Genomic DNA, 18,502 nt, shown 5'->3' with positions numbered 1-18,502 from the left:
TCTTAGCACAGCGGAAAAAATCGAACTGGAGACCACGAGGAGGGGATGCGCCCTCTAGTGGAGCAGGAGGCACACATGCGTGGTGCAGCCAGCAAGCTTGAATCTTCAATCAAGTTTGCTTGAAATGCTGTCCGCATCGGGGCTCCGTAGATGACGTCACCCACATGTGAGAATATCATGCCTGCTTGTCCTGGGATAAACACAAAGACTAGGGGGCACGCAATGAAGCTACAAAGTAGTAAATTTAAAATAAACTGGAGAAAATATTTCTTAACTTAATATATAATTAAACTCTGGAATTTGTTGTCAGTGAGTATGGTAAAAGCAATTAGCTTAGCAGGGTTTTAAAAAGGTTTGGACAAGTTCTGAGCATTATTAAGATGGACTTGGGAAAATCCACTGCTTATTCCTAGGATAAGCAGCATAAAATCTGTTTTACTCTTTTTTTGGATTTTGCAAGGAACCTGTGACCTAGGTTGGCTACTATTGGAAACAGGATACTAGGCTTGATGGTCTGTGCCATTGCGGCAATGCTCATGTAGGTCTCCCATTTACATGGATATGGGAGGAGGCCCTCTGCATCTAAAAACTCCTAAGATCAGATAAAGATCAACCCAGGCAGGTGAATCTGAGAGCTTCCCAGAGAGATTTTGGGGATGAGGAGCATGAGGGGAGGACAGATATGGAATTTACCTCCTGCTTGATGGAAATAGGTAAAGGAAGGATGCTCTCAGCAGGATTCGCCATCCCAACAGACATCTCCACATCCTGCAGGAGGAAGGAAAGAACCAAAGATGAGAGAGCAAACCCCGGACTGACACAACCAGTCTAAAGCACAAGTGAGCATTTGTGAAGGACACATCCCGCTGCAGTGGGCACAAGATCCCGTCAGATTTACATACAGTGTATTGGACTGAGTGTGAGGAGAAACCTGCCTTCTGTTTGACGGCACTCGCAATCATGAGCGAAGGTGGTATTGGATCAGGCAGAGAGAAGTCCTCAGCTGTATATATGGAACAGAAGGGTATCAGATGTCCCTGCAGAGGGGGAACAAAAAGGGGAAATAAGACCTGGAGCTGCGGAGGGAGCACTGCAGGTGGCACCAGGCACTTAAAACATGGCTGTAGTAGTCTAGGCAATGTAGGAAGAGATGGGGGAAGTGTGGGGCTTTAGTTTAGTTCTGGGGAGAGAGACTGAAAGGAGTGTGGATCCTCCATATACAATTCTAGGACTGGGTGGGAGGCACTAGATGGAGGATGGACCCCTCATTTCCAGGGGTGGGGGATTGCGCTGCATGGAGCTTCCTATATACAGCAGATGGGGAACAGTAGGCGTGCTGAATGTCCACCTCGTTTTCAGTAGCAGGATGGCTCTGGGCCAGCATCTCTTCCAGTTCTTCCTCTTTGAGCCAGCCTTTCGATGCTTCTGTCAGTGCTGAAGGAGAGGTTTTATACTCTGCATTCACCCTGATGGGCTGTTCCATGCCCTGAAAGGCAAGACAGAAAGAAAGCAAATGACACGATCTCTCCTTTAGCCTACCTCCGTCACAGCACTGGAAAATGAGGGTCTGTTCATTTACATACAAGACGCAACAGCAAGATATATTTTAATTCTGTACGTAGGCTGCTCCTCTTGTCCCCGCCAAACCCACAGAACAGGTAGAATGCAGGCAGCAGCAGCAATGCAGAGAGGCCCAACTCAGAACAGGCACAGCACAAGCGGCACAATCTTCCCTTTCTCAAAGCTTATCTGCACACATCATTAACTATGAAACATGATCCGATCTCAGCCAGCAGTCACATGAAAGCCAAATACAGAACAGAAGTCTCTTTCTGTACACATGGACATGTCAGCACAGTTACTTACCGTAACAGGTGTTATTCAGGGACAGCAGGCAGATATCCTAATGTATGGGTGACATCACCGATGGAGCCCCGGTTACGGACCACTTTAAAAGTGCATTGCCACTTTAAGACTTTAGAAAGTTTACGATAGTCCGAAACGCACATGTGCAAGTGCCTTCCTGCCCGATGTAGGGTGCGCAGTCCCTCAGTTAAGATAAGCCATCCAAGAAGACAACCCGGGGAGGTGGGTGGGTCGTGAGAATATCTGCCTGCTGTCCCTGGACAACACCTGTTATGGTAAGTAACTGTGCTTTATCCCAGGACAAGCAGGCAGCATATTCTCACGTATGGGTGACCTCCAACCTAACAGAAATAGGATGGTGGGAGTGTTGGCCTTAGGAAAATAAACGTTGTAATACAGATTGGCTGAAGTGCCCATCCCATCTGGAGAATGACTCCAGACAGCAGTGAGAAGTGAAGGTATGAACTGAGGACCAGGTGGCAGCTTTAAAGATTTCCTCAATGGGAGTAGATCTGAGGAAAGCCACAGAAGCTGCCATAGCTCGAATTTTGTGGGCTGTGACACGACTCTCCAGTGCCAGTCCAGTCTGAGCATAACAGAACAAAATGCAGCCAATTTTTTAGAAACAGGATGGATCAAAAGAGATGAACAGTTGGGGGAGATGCTCAATGTGGCTTTGTCCAGTCAATGTAATAGGCCAAAGCCCGTTTACAGTTCAAAGTATGTAAAGCGGTTTCTCCAGCATGAGAATGAGGCTTAGGGGAAAACTCTGGTAGAACAATGGACTGATTAAGATGAAATTCAGTGACAACTTTTGGTAGAAACTTTGGATGTGTATGTAGACCCACCTTGTCATGATGAAAAGCTGTGAAGGGTGAATCTGCTACCAAGGCTTGCAATTCACTGACCCTCCTGGCAGAGGTGAGAGCAATAAGGAAGACAACTTTCCAGGTGAGAAACTTGAGATGAGTTGTGGCCATTGGTCCATCAAGCTGGAAAGAACCACATTAAGGTCCCAGATGACAGGTGGAGGCTTGAGAGGTGGTTTTACATTGAAAAGTCCTGTCATGAATCTGGAGACCAAAGGAAGAGCAATAAGAGGTTTCCCTTGACTGGCATGTGAAAAGGTGTAATAACTGGACTCTGACAGATGTAGATTTGAGGCCAGAATCAGACAGATGAAGCAGATAATCCAACACCAAATTTACTAACAATGAAGTTGGATCATGATGATGAAGAAGACACCAGGAAGAGAACCTAGTCCACTTTTGTTGATAACATAACTGAGTGGCTGGTTTCCTGGACGCATCAAGAATTTGACGAATAGGCTGAGAAAGATACAAGTGAGATGGATTCAGCCCGAGAGAAACCAAGCTGTGAGGTGTAGTGATTGCAGGTTGGGATGTAGAAGTGATTCCTGATTCTGAGTAAGCAGAGTAGGAAATACTGGAAGAGGTATGGGCTCCCTGGAGCTGAGTTGAAGTAGAAGGGAGAACCAATGTTGCCTGGGCCACCGTGGAGCAACGAGAATCATGGTGGCTGCTTCTAGCTTGAACGGAGTTCTCAACATGAGAGGAATTGGAGGGAATGCTATAGAAACAGACTCGTCTAATCCAGGAGAAATGCATCTGCTTCCAGATGGAAAGGAAAGTAAAGTCTGGAGCAAAACTGGGGCAACCGGTGATTGTGAGGAGCCGCAAATAAGTCCACTTGAGGAGTGCCCCATTGAGCAAAGATGGACTGGAGAATTGCAGAGTTGAGAGTCCATTCGTGAGGCTGAAGAATTCTGCTGAGGTTGTCTGCTAGGGAATTCTTCTCCCCTTGAATGTAGACAGCTTTCAAAAAAAGATTGCGAGCTGTCGCTCAAATCCAGATTTTTTTGGCCTAAAAACGCAATTTCGTGTGTGTTAATATTAGCAGAGAACTTAATATTCGGATCCAGACTATTCAGCCACATAATAAAATCCTCCAGCTCTTGTAAATATGATTTCAAAATAAAGAATATGTCATCCAAAAACCTACGCCACATCACAACCTGCTGGAACCTCATGGAACCATATATATGTTTTTCTTCTAGATCTGCCATATATAAGTTTGCTATTGATGGAGCTACAGACGCCCCCTTAGCAATACCATGGATTTGTTGAAAAAATTTCCCATTAAACCAAAAATAATTCTGCTTCAATATTATTTCAGCAAGGGTTAATAGGAATTCTACAGAAATTCTAGGATACTGGGTTTTACGACTCAATATTTCCTGCAACAATCTTAACGCATGGTCAGCCGATATCATGATGTATAGAGAGGCTATATCTAATGTAACCAAAATCCAATCATCTTCCACTTGCGGTATGGAGGCCTTAATATCATAATACAGAAGGATGGGGGAGGTTTCAAAACAACTCTGGTCAGAAAAAGCACTGATAGGAATAGTTTGCTTCGCTATCATAGTTTTCACCCACAAAGGGTGAGAGATAGCTTACCTATCAGCCAATTTTTACGTATTAGACGAGTTTGTTCGTCTTTAGAAGAATTCAAAAAGCAAGCAAAGATTATGAAAGAGAGATTGGGTGAAATTCACCCAACGTGACTTATTATTGAATTACCATGAGGAAAGGGAAAATACTGGTTTGTTCTTTGTTCAAAAATACACCCCCCCTTTCCCAGAAAATCAATAAGATCATACGAAAGCATGTAGCTAAGATGGCCTTAACAGAATATAGGTGAGATGGTGAAACATAAGGAACGAGATATGGCAACTATGAGGGGGACACATAACACATGTGGCAGATGTCAGTGGTGTGTATTGAGTATGACGGGGATGTGTGGTGTCACCCTAACACAGGAAAAAGGTATTTTTCATCATCTAGGACGACCTGCGACTCCACAAATGTGATCTACCTCATACAATGTCCCTGTGACAAAATATATGTGGTACGTACAATTTGCTCTATTAAAGTTTGCTTGAATGAACACAAATCGAGGGTGCGTACTGATCATGATACAGCGCAGCTAGTAAAACCCTGGCAGCAAGCAGGACATTTGTGGTCCGATATTAGATGGCGCATCATTGATTCAATTTCTGCTGGGTTGGGAGGGTGGTAATATTAAAAAAAGCTTCGGCAATGAAAGAACAGAGATGGATTTTCCAGCTCAAATCATTAGAGCCAGTAGGGCTCAATAAGGAAATAGAATGGTTTTCTATTATCTAAATAATAGGTCTGTCAGTGCTGATAGCATGAATAGATTGCCTAGCAACAGATTAGCCTACTGACTGACATCCAGACAAGGAGCCTGCAGTTGTTTTGTATTTTCCAGCTTTATTCAGTAGAGCTAGCAGTGCTCTCCACAATCTGAACAATATTCCTGAAAGATAGTGCTGATTCCATGAGCTGGTTGCCTAGCAATAGGTCAGCCCTCTGGCTGACGTCAGACGTTCAAACGGGGAGCTTGCAGCTGCTTTATATTCAGGAGATTACAAACTGTGGCCATGTTTGAAGAAAGACTGCACACACTCGATTGGTAAGAGATAACTCTATATCTTAGCTAATTTCCATCTGAATAAGCTTATATCTGAACTAAACCATATCTGAAAAGGTTGGGCTTGAACTAGGTGTGTTTTGAAACAAACTCCCGAAGTAACAACTTTTAGATAAAGTGCTTGCACGATGTTAAGCAGAGTATAATGTGTTTACATTTGAGAGGTCACCAGCGTTTGCAGGTTTAAATGAATTTAAAAAAAAAAGCAAAAACTGAGAAGAGAGTTGGATTTTAAAAGTTTTGTATGTTTTGCAGTTCCCCTCGACCATGAAGAAAAACATTGTTTCAAACATGCATGTCGGGAGAGGTGGCATCGAAGCTAAGTAGCTAAGTAATAAGATTAAATTAGAAGAAAAAAGACATTAAGTAAGGAAATGAAGGAAACTAAAATGAAATACAATGAAGAAATAGTTATGGAATTATGAAACTAAATGAATTTTAGAGTTTTGAGTAAATAAACAATAAAGTGGACTGATGAAGACAAGAGATTGCTGGGCATTATTCATGGTCTAGTTGATATCCGAAGGTCCATACAAATGAAAAAATAAAGAATTAATATATATATACATATACATATATTATGAAGTATATGTTAGTACTAGACCAATAATCTCTTTACAGTGTATATGGGGCCGCAATATATAAACAGACACCATATAGCTTTACAATATTAGAGATTTAAAAAGAGTACAGAGAATAGTTAGTGATTTAGTGAGAAGTGAATAATCATAAACTAAAGCATCTAAAAATAGTTTAGATGTTTTAGAATCCACCTCTAAAGGAATGGATAAAGCCCCAGACATCTCCTGGAGAAATGTGGTAAAGGAGCTGCCTGAGAAGAAAGGCGAGTAGAATTACCCCCTGAGGAACCCTTGGTGTCGGAGAGCAAAAGTTCCTGTTCAGAAAACCCCTTAGAGATATGAATCTCTAGCAGTGCGGGGCAGTGTCGGACAGACGGTACCGAAGGCTCCAAATGCTTTGACTTGTGGAGAGCCTCGGACGGCACCGATATAGTCTCTGGTGATAACTGTGGAGAAGAGGATCGGCATCGGAAGGCTGTTGATGTTGGTTCCCATGCCAGAATTGGTGCCGCTACTGGAGACTCCTGGGTGGGAACAACCGGAGTCGATGGCTCAGACTGAACCAGCACCGAGAGAGTTGATGTCGACATGGGAGTTGGCATAAGCAGTCGAAATTCCTCCCGTAATTCTGGAATTCGCAGCATTAGAGAAAAGCACTGGTACCATTGGCCTTTTAGCTGGTACCTTCAGCGCCGCTCTAAGCTCCGGAGATGCGAATGCCGGTATCAAGGCACTCATCGATACCGGAGCGGAGCTATAGTTGGGGCTGCTAGAGGTTGGCAGGAGTAGACTCACTGCTACTATGATCGGAAGCCCAGAGGGAGCAGGGAAAAGATTGGTAGCCGGCTTACTCACTGTGAGGTGCGACATTGCAGAGATCCACACTTGGCGCCGATATGGTCAGTGCGGGCTTGATTAGTACAGCCGGTGTCGGAAATGCGGTGGGCGCCAGATTCCTGATGGCACGGAACAGGAGCTGCTGTTGAAGTGGAGTGGGAATGCACTGCTGAAGAAAAGAGCAGAGGAAGCTGAAATCGGCAAGGTCGAGGGCCAGACACTGCAAGAAGCAGTGGTGGATGGCGGTGACCACAAGTGCCCGAGCACAGCAACTGCCCGTGTTGAGAACTATCGGCGGGAGGGACAGTAATGGTAAGACAGCCATAGGAAAAACGACCGCTAGGGCAATCCATAAGGGCTCGCCGAACCCAAGCACACAACAGTAAAAGAAAAACAAAATTATATATAATTTCTTTTTCTTTTGTTTTGCTTTTTTTGACTGAAAAGTCAGAAACTGCAAGAGCGGGAAGGCAGTGAAACAAAAAAGAAAAAAATTTTCAACAGCTGTTGAAAACATGACTTCTTAGCTCTGCGGAAACTAAGAAACTGAGGGACCGCGTGCCCTACGTCGGGCGGGAAGGCACTCGCACATGTGCGGTTCAGGCTATCGCAAACTTTCTGAAGACTTAAAGTGGCGATGCACTTTTAAAGTGGTCCATACCGGGGCTCCGTCAGTGACGTCACCCATATGTGAGAATATGTTGCCTACTTGTCCTGGAATAAAGAAAGGACCCTTCAGCAGCCGAGTAACTCCCAGAGAGATTCCAGAAATGAGGAGCGTGAGGAAACAACAGATGTTGGGATTTACCGTATTTTCACATAGATAACGCGCACCCGTGTAAAACGCGCACACGGGTATAGCGCGCGAAAAACACAAATTTATGTACAGAAATTTTTATATACCGCGCACACCCGTATACCGCACATGCTGCCCGACTCTCCCGTCGCCACCCGACTCTCCTCTGGCCACCCCGACTCTCCTCTCCCCCTTAAAGTCCTGTCCCCACCCTGAAAGCCTGATGCCCCCCCCCGATGTCCGATTCACCCCCCCCCGCAGGACCGCTCACACCCCCCACCCTGAAGGACCGCTCGCACGCACTCCCACCCGCACCCCCACCCTGAAGGACCGCTCGCACCCCCACAGCCTCCCGACCCCCCCCCCATCATGAAGAAGCTCCTACCGGTGTCCTGCTGCTTCCTCTTGGCGGTCCCAACTCCCCGACACGATCGGGGCAAGAGGGAGCTCAAGCCCTCTTGCACCAGCCAACCGCGGGCTGGGCCCATGTGCCTCAGGCCCCGCCCCCAGGTGGGACCTAAGGCTCCCGGGCCTATTCTAATTGGCCCAGGCGCCTTAGGCCCCACCAGTAGGCGGAGCTTTGGGACGGATGGGCCAATCCGGCCTCATTCCGTCGTTGGCTGCCTGCCGGACAGGCGAGTTTGACTCCCGTCTGTCCGGCCAACTACACAAAGGTACGGGGAAGGGGGGTGGGGGTGTTGTGGGGGTCGGCCACGGGGGGGTTGCGGGTCGGCTGGGGAGGCGGTCGGAGGTTCTTGGGGGGGGGCGGTCGTTGGGGGGAGGGGGGTTTGCGTCGAGGGCAGGAGGGCCTGGGATCCCTCCTGCCTGTAATGTAGTGCGGGTAGGGGGTCGCCGTGGCCAGGAGGGTTTGGGCTCCCTCCTGGCCCGAACAACTAGCGGGGGGTGGGGTCGCCAGGGCCAGGAGGACTTGGGCTCCCTCCTGGCCCGATATTGTCAGGGAGTTGGGGAGTCGGCGGGGCAAGAGGGCTTGGGCTCCCTTTTGCCCCGATTGTGTCGGGTGTCGGGACCGCCAAGAGGAAGCAGCAGGACACCGGTAGGAGCTTTTACATGATGGGGGAGGGGGTCGGGAGGCTGTAGGGGTGCGAGCGGTCCTTCAGGGTGGGGGGGCGGGTGGGAGTGCATGCGAGCGGTCCTTCGGGGTGGGGGTGCGGGTGCGTGCGAGCGGTCCTTCGGGGTGGGGGTGCGAGCGGTCCTGCAAGGGGGGTGAATTGGACGTCAGGGGGGGAAACTATGTAAAAAAAAATTTGTACAACGCGCTCACGCGTATGACGCGTAAGGGTATGTGCGGTATGTAAAAACCACGTATAACGCGCGCGTTATATGCGAGAAAATACGGTACCTCCTGCTTGATTGAGACAGGTGCAGGAAGGATGTCGTCGGCTAGATTCACCTCCCCAACAGGCATCTCCACATTCTGTAAAGAGAAGGAAGGAACCAAAGATGAGAGGCAGCAAACCAAGGACTGACAACAGTTCGTGACCAACCAGGAAATGAAGGAGAAATTAGGTTCTTACCTGCTAATTTACTTTCTTTTAGCTTCTCCAGACCAGTAGAGGTTAACTTTACGAATGGGTATATATCTAATCATGACCAGCAGGTGGAGACTGAAAACAAAACTTTGGGACAGTATATCCTAGCCCCTCCTCTCTATTTCCCTCAGTCTGCCGAATAGCCAAGCAGAACCAAGAACTGGAAAACAACAGAGAGAAAAAACAATACTCCAAAAGGAGTAACAAATAACATACCCAAAATGCTGTTGGAAAATGCAGAGGAGAAATTCCCGAAGGAAGAATGTCCCCACAGCTCGCCAGCTAAGCCAGCCGAGCCACAGCCGCTGTTCTTCAATTCTCCCCGGCCCTAGAAAAATACTAGAACCCGCAGCAAAAACCAAAAACTGCCCGCGCAACAGCCCCAACAACAACAACAACAGACAGGGTGGGGACCTCTACTGGTCTGGAGAAGCTAAAAGAAAGTAAATTAGCAGGTAAGAACCTAATTTCTCCTTCTTTAGCACTCTCCAGACCAGTAGAGGTTAACTTTACGAATGGGACGTACCAAAGCAGTCCCTCTCACGGGCGGGACCCCCGAAGGGCCGATACCAGTACACGCTCACCGAACACCGCGTCCCGACGCGCCTGCACATCAACCCGATAATGACGAACAAAGGAATGCAAGGAGGACCAAACCGCAGCCTTACAAATATCCACTGGAGGCACGAGCGACGACTCAGCCCAAGAAGCCGCCTGACCCCGAGTGGAATGAGCCTTGAGAAACTCCGGAACAGGCTGCTGTTTCAGAAGATAAGCGGAAGCAATCGTCTCCTTGATCCAGCGCGCAATAGTAGCCTTAGAAGCGCCCGCTCCCCAACGAGGACCCGCCAGGAGGACAAAGAGATGATCGGACTTCCGGAATTCCTGGGTCCGCTGCACATAAGAGCGAAGGACCCGACCGACATCCAACTTGCGCAGCTGCCGTTGCTCAGAAGAGCCCTCCCGACCACCCAAGACCGGGAGAACCACCGATTGATTGACATGAAAAAGAGAAACAACTTTCGGCAGAAAGGAAGGAACAGGCCGCAAGACGACCCGCTCCCTAGAAAACTCCAAGAAGGGAGCCCTACAAGAGAAAGCCTGCAGCTCAGAAACACGCCTAGCAGAAGTAATGGCCACCAAAAAGACCGCCTTCAAAGTAAGGTCCTTCAAAGAACAGTCGTCCAAGGGCTCGAAAGGCGGACGCACCAAAACAGAGAGAACCAGATTAAGATCCCAAGAGGGAACCGAGGGCCGTAGGGGAGGCCTAAGCAACTTGGCCGCCCGCAAAAACCGAATCACATCAGGAAGAGCCGATAAACGCTGACCTGACACCAACCCTCGAAAGGCCGACAGGGCCGCAATATGAACCCGGAGAGAAGACCAAGCCAGGCCTCTATCCAGGCCATCCTGCAAGAACTCCAGAATGTTAGGCAGATAAGCGCGAAAAGAGGTCACTCCCCGCGCCCGACACCATTCCTCAAAGAGACGCCAAACCCGCACATAAGCCCGAGAGGTAGAAAGCCTCCGGGACCCCAACAGTGTAGAGATCACCTTGTCTGAATATCCCTTCTTGCTAAGGCGACCCCTTTCAAGAGCCACGCCGTAAGACAGAAGGGAGACGGGTCGAACATGGGAATGGGACCCTGCATCAGAAGGTCGTCCGAGAGAGGCAGAGGAAGAGGATCCGCTACCAGGTGCCTCACCAGATCCGCATACCACGGACGGCGAGGCCAATCCGGCGCCACCAGCACCACCAAACCCGGATGGTGAACAATGCGAAGAAGCACTCTGCCCACCAGCGGCCAAGGAGGGAACACATACAACAGCCCCTCCGTTGGCCACTGCTGGACCAGAGCATCCAGACCCTCGGCCAGACCGTCCCTGCGACGACTGAAGAAGCGGGGCACTTTGGCGTTGCCACCCGTGGCCATCAGGTCCATCAGGGGCTGCCCCCAAGCCTGCACTATCAACTGAAACGCCTCGGCGCCGAGACACCACTCTCCTGGATCTAGAAAGTGACGACTGAGGAAGTCTGCCTGAACATTTTCTACTCCGGCTATATGAGAGGCCGAGAGGTCCAGCAGATGGGATTCCGCCCAAACCATGAGCAGAGCCGCCTCCTGCGCCACCTGAGTGCTCTTGGTGCCCCCCTGACGATTGACCTAAGCCACCGCCGTGGCATTGTCCGACAGCACTCTGACCGACTTGCCCAGCAACAGGGAGTGGAAAACCAACAGCGGCAGACGGACCGCTCTGGTCTCCAACACGTTGATCGACCAGGCGGCCTCCTCCGCGGACCAGGTGCCCTGAGCTGAGTGACCCAAACACTGAGCCCCCCAACCCAGGAGACTCGCATCCGTCAGGAGCACCGTCCACTGCGGGAGATCCAGACCCACCCCCTGAACTAGGTGAGGGTCTGGAGCCACCAACACAGACTGCAGCGCGCCAAGCCTCGCAGGGGGACCGGAACATCCATCCCGTGCCTCTGGGGAGACCACCTCCGGAGCAGAGCATACTGGAGAGGACGCATGTGGGCCCGCGCCCACCTCACCACGTCCAGGGACGCCGCCATCGACCCCAAGACCCGGAGGAAATCTCGCGCCCGAGGACACCGGGACGCCAAAAGCAGGCGAATCTGAGATTGCAATTTGCTCACCCGGCCCTCTGGGAGGAAGACCCTCCCCAAGGAGGTGTCGAACAGCACCCCTAGGTACTCCAGACGCTGAGCCGGGACCAACCGACTCTTGGAAAGGTTGACCACCCAGCCCAGCGACCGGAGAAACTCCACCACCCGAGCAGTAACCCGGGAGCTTTCCTGTAACGACTTTGCCCGAATTAACCAGTCGTCCAGGTAGGGGTGTACCAGGATGCCCTCCGACCGCAAGGCTGCCGCGACGACCACCATCACCTTGGTGAACGTCCGAGGAGCCGTGGCCAGCCCAAAGGGAAGCGCACAGAACTGAAAGTGCCGACCCAAGATCGCAAAGCGCAGGAAACGCTGATGAGAGGCCCGAATGGGAACATGCAAGTAGGCCTCCGTCAGATCGAGAGAAGTGAGAAACTCCCCCGGCTGAACCGCCAGAATGACCGACCGCAGAGTTTCCATACGGAAAGAGGGAATCTTGAGAGCCCTGTTGACCCCTTTCAAATCGAGGATGGGCCGAAAGGTCCCCTCCTTCTTGGGCACCACAAAGTAAATGGAGTACCTGGCCGTGCCCCACTCCGGAGGGGGCACCGGAACAACTGCCCTGAGATCTAGCAAGCGCTGAAGGGTCTGGCGAAAAGCCTGCGTCTTCCCCGGAGTCTGACATGGAGAAGCGAGGAAAAAATCCGGCAGAGAGCGGGCGAACTCCAGGGCATAACCGTCCCGCACCACCTCCAGGACCCACTGATCGGACGTGATCTCGGCCCATTTGGGGAAAAAATTCGCGCAGCCGGGCCCCCACCGGAACCAAAGGGGGCGCCGGCAAGGCGTCATTGTGCAGGACGGGAAGCGGGGGAACCGGCGGAGGGATTCCCTGCCCCCCGACGGGCCCCCCGAAAGGGCTGCATGCGCTGGAAGAACCGACCCCGGGAAAATCCCGGAGACTGGAAAGAAGCAGCCCCACGCCCAGGGCGATACTTGCGAAAATCCCGCAAACGCCCCCGGCCGCACCCCCCCGAGACGCCGGACGGGCACGGTCCTCCGGCAGACGGGGAACTTTCGAGTCCGACAAAGTCTGAATCAACTTATCCAAGTCCTCTCCAAACAAAAACGACCCCCGAAAGGGAAATTTAGTAAGCTTAGCTTTGGACGCAGCATCCGCCGCCCAAGCGCGCAGCCACAACACACGCCTTGCGGCCACGCCAAAAGCCATAGACTTAGCCGAGATCCGCACCAAGTCATATAGAGCATCTGAGAGGAATGAGGCCGCCATCTCAATCTTCGCTACCTCCTGATCCACCAGAGACCAGTCGTCAGACTCTCGATCCAAGACCCGCTCCGCCCACCGAAACACGGCGCGAGCGACCAGTCCCCCACAAATAGCCGCCTGGACCCCAAAGGCAGAGACCTGAAAATTTTGCTTAAGGATGCTCTCCAATTTGCGCTCCTCAGAGTCCCGCAAGGCAGAACCGCCCTCAACAGGCATGGTATGCCGCTTGGAAATTGCCGAGACCACCGCATCCACGACTGGCGAAGGTAACGTAGCCCGATCCCCTTCCGGAATGGGATACAGGCGAGCCATGCTGCGCGCCAGCCGAAACGGCGTCTCCGGCGTTTTCCACTGCTCCAGAATAATATCCCGAATATCCTGATGCATAGGAAAAGAGCGGGAAACGGAACGGATCCCCCGTAACAGGGGGTCCCCCACACGCGGAGTCTTCGGCGGCGCGTCCTCAAAACGCAAAACCGAAGAAATCTGCTGAATAAGGTCCGGCAGCTCATCTTTCTGAAAAAGGCGCACCACGGACGCCTCGTCACTGGAGAACGGGAAATCCGACAACCCGCCGCCAGCTTCCGTCCCCTCCAGAGAGTCCTGGAACTCCTCAGAAGGGTCCAGGTCCTCCTCCAGACCGACCCGTTCCTCCGACCACAAATTCTCGTCCCACGACACCCGCGGACGCTTGGACAAGGGAGGCGGCGGAGGGGACGTCACGCCAGACGAAAGAGGCAAAGCCGCAGGGAGCGCGGAGGAAAACCCACCCCCCGAAACCCCCTGGGCGCAACCGGGACCCCCAGCCGCCTGAAAATAGGCTCTGCATAAAGAAAAGAAAAATTCAGGAGAAAAACCCCCCGAGGGTCCCAAGGGACTCCCTGCCACAGCAGGGGACCCAGCAGAACCTTGCCCCTGCATAGTCAAAACAGGGGGAAGGTCACCTGAGGTGGAAGACAAAATGGAGGGGCCAGACAGAGAAGATGGCGGTTTTCCCGCCAAAAAAGCTCCCTCCATAGCCTGAAGCGGCTGAGAAACCTGAATAGTCTCAGCCGCTAAAGCAGGCAAGCCGGCATCAGCTGTCAAAAAATCAGCTGAGAGGGAATCCTTCGGGGAATCCCTCCGTGGGCGGTTGTGGAAGACCGGGCTTCCCCACTGCTCCAAGCCGACTCGCGAGGCACCATCGGCGGGGAGCTCTGGGCGCCTGCAGCCGCTGCCGACGGAGCTCCACCACCTCACCGACCCAAACCGCCGAGTTCAGGCCGGCCGCGAGTGCCTCGCGGCTGGACTAAAATTGTGTCCTACTCCCCCGGAGAAGGGCACAATTGCTCCATACGCGACCTAGCTATAAAAAAGTGCTGGTTACATGAAAAAATACAGTAAAAGGAGAAATTAGGTTCTTACCTGCTAATTTACTTTCTTTTAGCTTCTCCAGACCAGTAGAGGTTAACTTTACGAATGGGTATATATCTAATCATGACCAGCAGGTGGAGACTGAAAACAAAACTTTGGGACAGTATATCCTAGCCCCTCCTCTCTATTTCCCTCAGTCTGCCGAATAGCCAAGCAGAACCAAGAACTGGAAAACAACAGAGAGAAAAAACAATACTCCAAAAGGAGTAACAAATAACATACCCAAAATGCTGTTGGAAAATGCAGAGGAGAAATTCCCGAAGGAAGAATGTCCCCACAGCTCGCCAGCTAAGCCAGCCGAGCCACAGCCGCTGTTCTTCAATTCTCCCCGGCCCTAGAAAAATACTAGAACCCGCAGCAAAAACCAAAAACTGCCCGCGCAACAGCCCCAACAACAACAACAACAGACAGGGTGGGGACCTCTACTGGTCTGGAGAAGCTAAAAGAAAGTAAATTAGCAGGTAAGAACCTAATTTCTCCTTCTTTAGCACTCTCCAGACCAGTAGAGGTTAACTTTACGAATGGGACGTACCAAAGCAGTCCCTCTCACGGGCGGGACCCCCCGAAGGGCCGATACCAGTACACGCTCACCGAACACCGCGTCCCGACGCGCCTGCACATCAACCCGATAATGACGAACAAAGGAATGCAAGGAGGACCAAACCGCACCCTTACAAATATCCACTGGAGGCACGAGCGACGACTCAGCCCAAGAAGCCGCCTGACCCCGAGTGGAATGAGCCTTGAGAAACTCCGGAACAGGCTGCTGTTTCAGAAGATAAGCGGAAGCAATCGTCTCCTTGATCCAGCGCGCAATAGTAGCCTTAGAAGCGCCCGCTCCCCAACGAGGACCCGCCAGGAGGACAAAGAGATGATCGGACTTCCGGAATTCCTGGGTCCGCTGCACATAAGAGCGAAGGACCCGACCGACATCCAACTTGCGCAGCTGCCGTTGCTCAGAAGAGCCCTCCCGACCACCCAAGACCGGGAGAACCACCGATTGATTGACATGAAAAGGAGAAACAACCTTCGGCAGAAAGGAAGGAACAGGCCGCAAGACGACCCGCTCCCTAGAAAACTCCAAGAAGGGAGCCCTACAAGAGAAAGCCTGCAGCTCAGAAACACGCCTAGCAGAAGTAATGGCCACCAAAAAGACCGCCTTCAAAGTAAGGTCCTTCAAAGAACAGTCGTCCAAGGGCTCGAAAGGCGGACGCACCAAAACAGAGAGAACCAGATTAAGATCCCAAGAGGGAACCGAGGGCCGTAGGGGAGGCCTAAGCAACTTGGCCGCCCGCAAAAACCGAATCACATCAGGAAGAGCCGATAAACGCTGACCTGACACCAACCCTCGAAAGGCCGACAGGGCCGCAATATGAACCCGGAGAGAAGACCAAGCCAGGCCTCTATCCAGGCCATCCTGCAAGAACTCCAGAATGTTAGGCAGATAAGCGCGAAAAGAGGTCACTCCCCGCGCCCGACACCATTCCTCAAAGAGACGCCAAACCCGCACATAAGCCCGAGAGGTAGAAAGCCTCCGGGACCCCAACAGTGTAGAGATCACCTTGTCTGAATATCCCTTCTTGCTAAGGCGACCCCTTTCAAGAGCCACGCCGTAAGACAGAAGGGAGACGGGTCGAACATGGGAATGGGACCCTGCATCAGAAGGTCGTCCGAGAGAGGCAGAGGAAGAGGATCCGCTACCAGGTGCCTCACCAGATCCGCATACCACGGACGGCGAGGCCAATCCGGCGCCACCAGCACCACCAAACCCGGATGGTGAACAATGCGAAGAAGCACTCTGCCCACCAGCGGCCAAGGAGGGAACACATACAACAGCCCCTCCGTTGGCCACTGCTGGACCAGAGCATCCAGACCCTCGGCCAGACCGTCCCTGCGACGACTGAAGAAGCGGGGCACTTTGGCGTTGCCACCCGTGGCCATCAGGTCCATCAGGGGCTGCCCCCAAGCCTGCACTATCAACTGAAACGCCTCGGCGCCGAGACACCACTCTCCTGGATCTAGAAAGTGACGACTGAGGAAGTCTGCCTGAACATTTTCTACTCCGGCTATATGAGAGGCCGAGAGGTCCAGCAGATGGGATTCCGCCCAAACCATGAGCAGAGCCGCCTCCTGCGCCACCTGAGTGCTCTTGGTGCCCCCCCTGACGATTGACCTAAGCCACCGCCGTGGCATTGTCCGACAGCACTCTGACCGACTTGCCCAGCAACAGGGAGTGGAAAACCAACAGCGGCAGACGGACCGCTCTGGTCTCCAACACGTTGATCGACCAGGCGGCCTCCTCCGCGGACCAGGTGCCCTGAGCTGAGTGACCCAAACACTGAGCCCCCCAACCCAGGAGACTCGCATCCGTCAGGAGCACCGTCCACTGCGGGAGATCCAGACCCACCCCCTGAACTAGGTGAGGGGTCTGGAGCCACCAACGCAGACTGCAGCGCGCCAAGCCTCGCAGGGGGACCGGAACATCCATCCCGTGCCTCTGGGGAGACCACCTCCGGAGCAGAGCATACTGGAGAGGACGCATGTGGGCCCGCGCCCACCTCACCACGTCCAGGGACGCCGCCATCGACCCCAAGACCCGGAGGAAATCTCGCGCCCGAGGACACCGGGACGCCAAAAGCAGGCGAATCTGAGATTGCAATTTGCTCACCCGGCCCTCTGGGAGGAAGACCCTCCCCAAGGAGGTGTCGAACAGCACCCCTAGGTACTCCAGACGCTGAGCCGGGACCAACCGACTCTTGGAAAGGTTGACCACCCAGCCCAGCGACCGGAGAAACTCCACCACCCGAGCAGTAACCCGGGAGCTTTCCTGCAACGACTTTGCCCGAATTAACCAGTCGTCCAGGTAGGGGTGTACCAGGATGCCCTCCGACCGCAAGGCTGCCGCGACGACCACCATCACCTTGGTGAACGTCCGAGGAGCCGTGGCCAGCCCAAAGGGAAGCGCACAGAACTGAAAGTGCCGACCCAAGATCGCAAAGCGCAGGAAACGCTGATGAGAGGCCCGAATGGGAACATGCAAGTAGGCCTCCGTCAGATCGAGAGAAGTGAGAAACTCCCCCGGCTGAACCGCCAGAATGACCGACCGCAGAGTTTCCATACGGAAAGAGGGAATCTTGAGAGCCCTGTTGACCCCTTTCAAATCGAGGATGGGCCGAAAGGTCCCCTCCTTCTTGGGCACCACAAAGTAAATGGAGTACCTGCCCGTGCCCCACTCCGGAGGGGGCACCGGAACAACTGCCCTGAGATCTAGCAAGCGCTGAAGGGTCTGGCGAAAAGCCTGCGTCTTCCCCGGAGTCTGACATGGAGAAGCGAGGAAAAAATCCGGCAGAGAGTGGGCGAACTCCAGGGCATAACCGTCCCGCACCACCTCCAGGACCCACTGATCGGACGTGATCTCGGCCCATTTGGGGAAAAATTCACGCAGCCGGGCCCCCACCGGAACCAAAGGGGGCGCCGGCAAGGCGTCATTGTGCAGGACGGGAAGCGGGGGAACCGGCGGAGGGATTCCCTGCCCCCCGACGGGCCCCCCGAAAGGGCTGCATGCGCTGGAAGAACCGGACCCCGGGAAAATCCCGGAGACTGGAAAGAAGCAGCCCCACGCCCAGGGCGATACTTGCGAAAATCCCGCAAACGCCCCCGGGCCGCACCCCCCCCGAGACGCCGGACGGGCACGGTCCTCCGGCAGACGGGGAACTTTCGAGTCTGACAAAGTCTGAATCAACTTATCCAAGTCCTCTCCAAACAAAAACGACCCCCGAAAGGGAAATTTAGTAAGCTTAGCTTTGGACGCAGCATCCGCCGCCCAAGCACGCAGCCACAACACACGCCTTGCGGCCACGCCAAAAGCCATAGACTTAGCCGAGATCCGCACCAAGTCATATAGAGCATCTGAGAGGAATGAGGCCGCCATCTCAATCTTCGCTACCTCCTGATCCACCAGAGACCAGTCGTCAGACTCTCGATCCAAGACCCGCTCCGCCC

At 52.7% G+C, this 18,502-nt stretch overlaps 1 protein-coding gene across 2 annotated transcripts in view; it reads right to left on the bottom strand.

The window, feature by feature from the left end:
• The window catches only part of LOC117367518 (uncharacterized protein ZSWIM9-like), a 56,228-nt gene that overhangs the window by 20,318 nt on the left and 17,408 nt on the right, over positions 1–18,502 (bottom strand). Inside the window, exons 3-6 of one of the 2 annotated variants that reach the window (XM_033960116.1) lie at positions 8,981–9,055; positions 1,349–1,486; positions 936–1,037; positions 694–768 (exon numbers count right to left, since the gene is read on the bottom strand). In XM_033960116.1, the coding sequence (XP_033816007.1) occupies positions 694–768; positions 936–1,037; positions 1,349–1,486; positions 8,981–9,055 (390 nt within the window). The remainder of the gene's footprint in view (positions 1–693; positions 769–935; positions 1,038–1,348; positions 1,487–8,980; positions 9,056–18,502) is intronic. The other variant, XM_033960117.1, reaches the window with a different exon arrangement.

Source organism: Geotrypetes seraphini, chromosome 10, assembly GCF_902459505.1.
Source record: "Geotrypetes seraphini chromosome 10, aGeoSer1.1, whole genome shotgun sequence".
NCBI lineage: Eukaryota > Metazoa > Chordata > Amphibia > Gymnophiona > Dermophiidae > Geotrypetes > Geotrypetes seraphini.
The sequence above is the reverse complement of the archived record's forward strand: the minus strand, read 5'-3'. Positions and strand labels throughout refer to the sequence as shown.